Source organism: Atta colombica, unplaced genomic scaffold, assembly GCF_001594045.1.
Source record: "Atta colombica isolate Treedump-2 unplaced genomic scaffold, Acol1.0 scaffold141, whole genome shotgun sequence".
Lineage (NCBI taxonomy): Eukaryota > Metazoa > Arthropoda > Insecta > Hymenoptera > Formicidae > Atta > Atta colombica.
The window spans coordinates 336668-344210 of NW_017259230.1; the positions used below are offsets into that span (position 1 = coordinate 336668).

Sequence of the window (7543 nt, forward strand, 5' to 3'; positions counted from 1 at the left end):
AAAATAAATAGAATAATTTTCTAATTATTAATTATAAATATAATTAATGCCATCGGAATTTATTTTGATAATATCTAGTATTTTTATCAAAAAGTAATTAATATAAAATGAATATTGTTTAATTTTGAAACGTACCAAAAGAATTACGTTGAAATTTCTGCTAAATATTACATAAACTGTTTCTCTAAGGAATCTGTAGAAAATGCAGGGTTTCTGGAATAGCTTATATCGTTCACATGCGTAAAGCAAATTCTCTTTATAGAATATCGGATTCTGCCCCTTCAGATTCTATCATCTTAATGAATTATGTTTGCCTCCGTAACGCACATAAATTATAAATGTTCCATGTGCTTGATAGAGGTCAAACTTCGTATTATCGATTTAATCACGATTGTTTCAATTATATTTTCCTGCAGTTACAAACAACAACAACAAGAGTGAAATGGTGAAGACAGACCATTATCAATATCCTGAGACGTTTTGTTGCTGAATATCATGTCGTGAGGCATTAAATGGACACCTGTCACCGCACATTTAGATGCGACATGTCATTGTGTGCGTTAAGAAAGGATACATGCGCTTTGCATGCAATAGCAGAGATTCATGACAAACTGAACTGTATGCTGACGAAAATTCTAAACAATAATAATGAACAGCGCCATTGGTACTCCTTATAAATATAAGAATTTTATTTGCATTGAATGTCTGATATATTAATTTAACTCATTTGTCGGTTATCTGTTAATTTTAGTTTAATTTCATTTGTTTAATATTGTAACTTTTTAATTTCGGATATATACGTGAATATTTTAAAAACCACAGATCTTTAAAGCTATAATTTTTAATTTTTTTTACAGCTGATAAAATTTTGAACAAAAACAAAACGATCTTTGCAATGCTTTTTCATGTAATCAATATCCTGTAACAATACCTTACCGCTTATCGTGGTTTCTCGATAAGCAAAGCTTTCTTTTATTTGTAGCTGATACACTTTTATTTTTTAGCTGGAATCTATTCGGCAGAGATGTTTCTAACGCGCGTCTGCCAAGATCGCATTTGTGTCGAAATAAATTGCGAAAATAAGATACTGATTTCCTGGGAAATCATCAGATTAAATATTTATGATATTTCACATTTAGCCTTTAAAAATTTCGCTATTATATTATTTATAGGTAAGAATGCTATAAAAATACTGAGATTTTTATTTACATTTCAGTGTGAAAGATTTCGAATTATCATCAAAAGTTCAAAAAGTTTTCAAAAGTTTTCAAGAAGGCTATGACCTCTTAATTATATAGATAAGGAAGTATATTTATCTCGCGGATGACATTTATTACCTCAAGTCATAAATATATACGCATTAGGGGAAAATTTCAGAAATGAATTTCACGTTAATCATATATTATCGGACATTTTGCACGAATTTATTCGAAAAAGTTGATGATTCCACAATCAATATCAACACAATCTACGTTAATATATTAAATAGAAGTATCGTTGGCACATATCACGACAAAACAGGGAACAAGTAATATAGTCTCGTATTCGTCACAATAGGCAGCAAACAAGAGACAAACGTCAACGCTAAATGCATCCCACACACACATTATCCCTATCCACTTTCTAGTTTCCCAACTAAAATGGAGAGGAACTGTCCTGACATCCTATTTCCCTCTGAATCTCTCAGTGATGCAACTAACTAAAAATGAGATAGTTAAATTTTTTTATTGTGTAACGTGATCTTATATTAAACTGAAGGGTCTAGGGAAGGAGTTTAATTGTATTTTAACTATCTCTGAATTAATTCGTTAAAGACGACGCAAGCTGTTCCTGCGCGCAACAGATACGAGAAATTTACGATGTTAAAACAGATAAAAGATGATAAGTATTTAAAGTTTTTGATAAATTTAAGTAGAATTAAATAAATTTAATATTAATTTTTATCTAATACAAAAATTTGCATTGTATAAAACATTTAAAGTATTATATTGTACTTTATATTTTAAGATTCAAATGTTTTTATCTTAACAAATGAGGAATTCTTATTAATCAACTACTGAATAAGATTACACATACAATATCTAATACACACAATAATTCATTCGTAATGCAGCAAAAATTGTCATTCCACATTAAATAGTAATTTCAACAAATCGATATCCAGCAACAAATAATAATAACATAAAAAGAAGAGCCATTCGCTGAGTAAAATAAAAAAATATCATCCATAAAAGAACGAAAGAAGGAATATCAACGCGTAAAATACAACAGCTATAGACAGCTTCGTCCAATTAGAGTTTACCAATCAGATAGTCGCATATCCGCTATCGAACACCAAAAAGCGATCGCGTTCCGTCTCCGTCGACAATCCCATTATTTAGCAACGCAAAAGACAACATCACCATAAGAGTCGCGTTCACTAGTAAATAGTTAAATAACACATATAGGGCACAATCACATGCCGCGCAGAAGAGGGGTTCAGCGGAGAGCAATCCCATATATATAGGACTATCACCCCTACGTCCACGCAACAACAGGCAGAACTACTGCCGTTTGCAATACTGTCGTTCTTTCTTTATGTCAACGTACGCTGATCGTTCCGAAGAAGCAACGTCGTTGCTGGTGTCGACGAAGCTGCTTGATTTATCGCGGTTGGCGGGAAAGAAAAGAGACGAAAAAGAAGAGTTCTTCTCGTTCGCTCGCCCTCTCTTTGTCTCTTTCGCTCTCAGTCGAGGCCGGGGAGCATCATGATGGGAATATCGTTCTCAAAGAGAGGATGGTTCGTAACGACATACAACAACAACCGCGGCGCCGGTACCGCGGATCAGACTGAAATCCGCGCGAGCGATACTCAGCACACTCAGCGACTCAGCCTCTTATAGGAAACGTTGGGGCGCAAGCGCTACCGGTGGGGGTTACTGGTTGCCCGAGAGGGATGGGCCACGTTTCAAAAAGAGAAGCTCCCGTCGATCCACCCCCGCACGGATCGATCGACTTTTCATCGACGCCCGTCGAAATACGAGCAACGACGGAACGTCGTCATCATCGTCTCTTCTTCGTAGTTAAATTAATCCACGAGTTAAATGATAAAACATAATCAGTGTTATGAAGGGTAAAAAAATTAAAGAGAATGCGAGTAACCATGGACTAGAGTAATTAGCCTATATAGACTAAAAAGAGAAAAGTTGTGGCGAACATTACGTTAATGAGGAATACGTTCAATAGAAACTAATGTTTGCTCTTTCCTAAAAAAAAAAAAGTCCATTACTTGCCAAGCCTTTCGAGTTTAATCTTCTACAAAAGAACCATTGATATGTCCTATATTATATAAAAATATCCGAATTATATTAGTCGGACAATAAAATACAGCAGAGTATATTAAGTTTTATTGAAATAATTTCATTATCATTTTTTTCTGCAAATATGGTTTCCAGAAAAATATATAACGAATTTTTAATATTGTCTTTTGATTTTATATTATATAAATATCAAATATATACAGTTAACGTATTATATGTATCAAATGCACATGCGAGTGCACAAAATTAACTCAAATTAATTCTTCAGTTTTATTTACACTCGTCAAAACAATTACTGTACATAATTTGTATTCATTACTTTCAAATATTATAAATACTTATATTTATAAAATTTAATTACTACTCGATATAGATACATATCTATTGTTTTTGGAGAAACTTTTAATATATTTTAATTATCAAAAATGTTTTCAGAAATTTTTATATATTATTATAATTTAATTTTTCATCATAAAAACGAGCAAGAAGTATTAACTTGCAATTAGCAGTGAATATTAACAAACATTTCTCGAATATACAACAGTTAACAACAGATAGATAAATAATTTAACGGCCAACGCACTGAATAAATAATTTAACATGCGTATTAGTCTCTCAATTAGTCAAGGATGCAATGAATGTATCTTAGTATATACAATAAATAACACGTGTGTACATGTGAAATTTAAATTATTAGATTACGCGTTTATAATCGATCGAATAGATAAAATGCAGTTATAAAGCAAGCAATTAATTAATGTTTACAATGTTAAATATTATAATAACATACGCTTTCTTATTTATTTGATCATTAACTGCGTTCAACTCAACAGTTGAGTGAGCGTTCGCCGTTATTGGTGTATCCTTTTAGATCATCCAATCAGCATTTTAGATCTGGAAGAATACATGAATAGCAGCGAGCACTTATTCAATTGTTGAGATCGCTGAACGCAGCCATTATGTTCGCATAGAAAAAAATAATCCTTTTATTTCCATATTTTCGTACTATAAATATACGTATTATTGTAAATTTATTGTAAATTATTGTAAATATTGTAAATTTGCTCGATGCATATACTGAATTTCATAAATATCACGATTGTTAATCTGTAAAAAGATGAATAAACTCGATAATCATAAATTTAAAAAATCTTGAAATTACAGCAAAACGCAAAATATTTTGTCAATAGTAAAACTGATATAAAAAATATACTAAATCAAAATCTAAAATATGGATATACAAATATTTATATAATAATATATTTGTTATATTTAATATTATATTTATATAATATTATATAATCATTAATATGTGTTTACGTAATAATTGTTATCGCATTATATTTTACTAATATAATCAGAGCATCTAAAATGTGGTATACGTATATTTCACACGTATATATACGCACATATATTTAAAATATATGTATTTTATTCTTATAAAACATTTCATCACTGTAAAATTGAATAGCTAATTCACTTGGCTTTAAAACAGCTGTTTTCACAAGAAGATATTAATTGAACATAGAAAATTCATTATTCTGATTTGTTAGAGTCACGCACAACCTAAATACCTTCATAGAAGATACCAATTTGACATAAAGGAACTATAATGCAGAGAATTAGTAAATAATATGTAATATAATTCTCTTCATTCCTATCTTTGCGAAATCTTTATAAATGCGCGAAGAATTTAACGCAAGTCAATTAAATTAGCTTTCATTACTTTAAAGGGATGTAAGAAATTGTAGATGACCTACTCTTTCTAAAATAAATTCCCGAATTTTACGATTAATTTTCTGTTAATATCCTTATTTTAATGATATATGATTATACAATTTTTATAAATAAGCAGAAAATTCGATAATTTATTTCATTTTAGCAAAAGTTTAATTAATGTAGAAAATGTGCGCGAAAACGTTCAAAAAAGATAATCTCTAAAAATGTTTTAACAGTTAAATTATAATTGCTTTTTTAAATTTTTGAATAAATTATGAAATAACGTATTAATATAAAATTAATTTGCGAATTCGTTGATATTTACATTTTAAATACGAGAGACGCGCTAGAAAGCTTTAATAAAACTTGAATTCAGCACAAATGATTTAATTATTATTTATATTGTGAATAACGCAAACGTATATCTTATTTAACAAACGAAGTATATAGATATGTAAAATGATAAATCATTTATAATTATATGAAGAATTCACGTTTGCTTCAGGTGTCCATTATAACTATTATGCATTATAACTTTGGGTATCCATTATAACTACAACCAGTGTGAATGGCACTGGAGAACTCTATGCAAAATAAACCCAGTTTTCTTCACCAAACTTGGCAAGAAATAAGCGGCCAAGAACTCATTTCGTTTCTCCCTCATCTGAATTTATCCCCGCAATCGCTGCATCTGACGCTAGTCGTCATTGCTGAATAAGTTACTTTCCTACTTCATCTTTAACTTCGACACCTTTTTCATGGTGAGGACAAATTAAGGATTTAGATGCAATGCTGAATTTTAAAATATGGATCAATGATAGCTGTATTTGACATAAGTAAAATACTAAAAATATCGAAAAACAAATTTTATAATTAAGAGTAAAAAAAACTGAAATTTGTATTGTTATATGTTACCAAGTAGAGAGGAGAGTTTATTTTTGTCATAAGTATATAATTTTATGGAAATACTTTTGTATTGTACAAAATATGTAAAAAGATAATAAAATATTATTATATTGGAGATGATCTCAAATACTAAATAATTACCTAATATTTTATAAAGCAATAATAGAAAATTGCCATTATTACTATTTTAGTCATCTATAATAATATTTATATATATGTATTATATATTGATATATATGTATTATATATTTTCTTGTTAGCATAAATTAAGACGCGACATAATAAGGTAATGATATATAAAACATTGCAGTTTTTAATGAATGTATAAATATTTCATAATTATTCTCAACAACAGATTTTTGTAGAATCATTCTATATTGTTTTGTAAATCAAAACATATTGTTACAAATAGATGCTTGATTAATTATAATAATAATAATATATACATCCACTCACCAAGATTGTACATCATATTTATTGTGCTGTTTCTCTTTATCCTGAAAACAATTATATATAAATATTAATTATAAAATAATGATTGTATTATTATTGTATAATTAGAATATAATTTAAAACTTGATTGAAAATGATCATGCATGTGAAGTTTTCTTTACTAATAATATTTAACCATTTATTATCTCACGGCATAAATTAACAGTTTATGGCTAACATAAATGATCTTTTAGGCTTAAAAAGCATTTATGCAAGCCGTAAATCTAATTTATGCCATAATCAAATAAAGTTCAAGTAATTTCAATATTTCCGCTCATAATAATAACTTACAAGATATATAACTTATGTCATAATCATAAAATTAATTCAAATTAAAAACTCTATTTTGTAACTTAATAACTGATAACTATATCGTAAATACATCGTCATTCTTCTGAGATTTGTATATGATAAAAAAGTTGCGCAAAGAAAATTAATGTAACGATATTAATCATGAAGAATTATAGAAATAATATTAATCCTTAATTTTAACGGCAAGTGACAGCACATAAATCTGCGTAAATCATTGTATTAATAACTTACCGATTACGTTATATAAGCTTATAGTCTGTATAAATGCTCCTTTATTGTACGTACGATTGCGATTATCGCGACACTGTCACAGTTTTCCTTACTCGCGATATCTATGTTAAATTATATACATATTTATTTGTTAGGTTATTTCAGAAAATTGCGAGCGCGAGATCTAAAACATACTCGATCGTGTTTTGCTTTAATGCATGAATGTATCAGCGCTCATCGAAGCATACCGCATAACTCGAATCGTGGGAAATGTGCTTCGATATATGCACAACTTCATATGCTGCGCGAGTTGAAGCGTAGTATAATAATAACCTCTATAATAAGATTCGAACGCGTAAAAGCACACATATATGTATAGTATAAAGTGTGCTAACAATGTGAAAAATAACTGATATCGAAAAATATAAACAGTCGCTCGTTCGTTCAAATTCACGGTAGAATGCTTGAATGGTGAAATTCATGGTCGAATCTATGCATTAATGTGATATCAAATAAATTCGTAAACGTATTAGAATTCCGATAATTGCTCCATATATATAGTCTCTCTCTCTCTCTCTCTCTCTCTCTCTCTATATATATATATA

The 7543-nt window shown here is 29.3% G+C and overlaps 1 protein-coding gene across 1 annotated transcript in view; it reads right to left on the reverse strand.

Moving 5' to 3' along the window:
- Nucleotides 1-7543, reverse strand: part of LOC108684932 (metabotropic glutamate receptor 8-like) — a gene marked incomplete at its 5' end in the record, with an annotated part of 130355 nt that overhangs the window by 119612 nt on the left and 3200 nt on the right. Inside the window, one exon of the mRNA XM_018189478.1 lies at nt 6381-6421. Coding sequence (XP_018044967.1) covers nt 6381-6421 — 41 coding nt within the window. The remainder of the gene's footprint in view (nt 1-6380; nt 6422-7543) is intronic.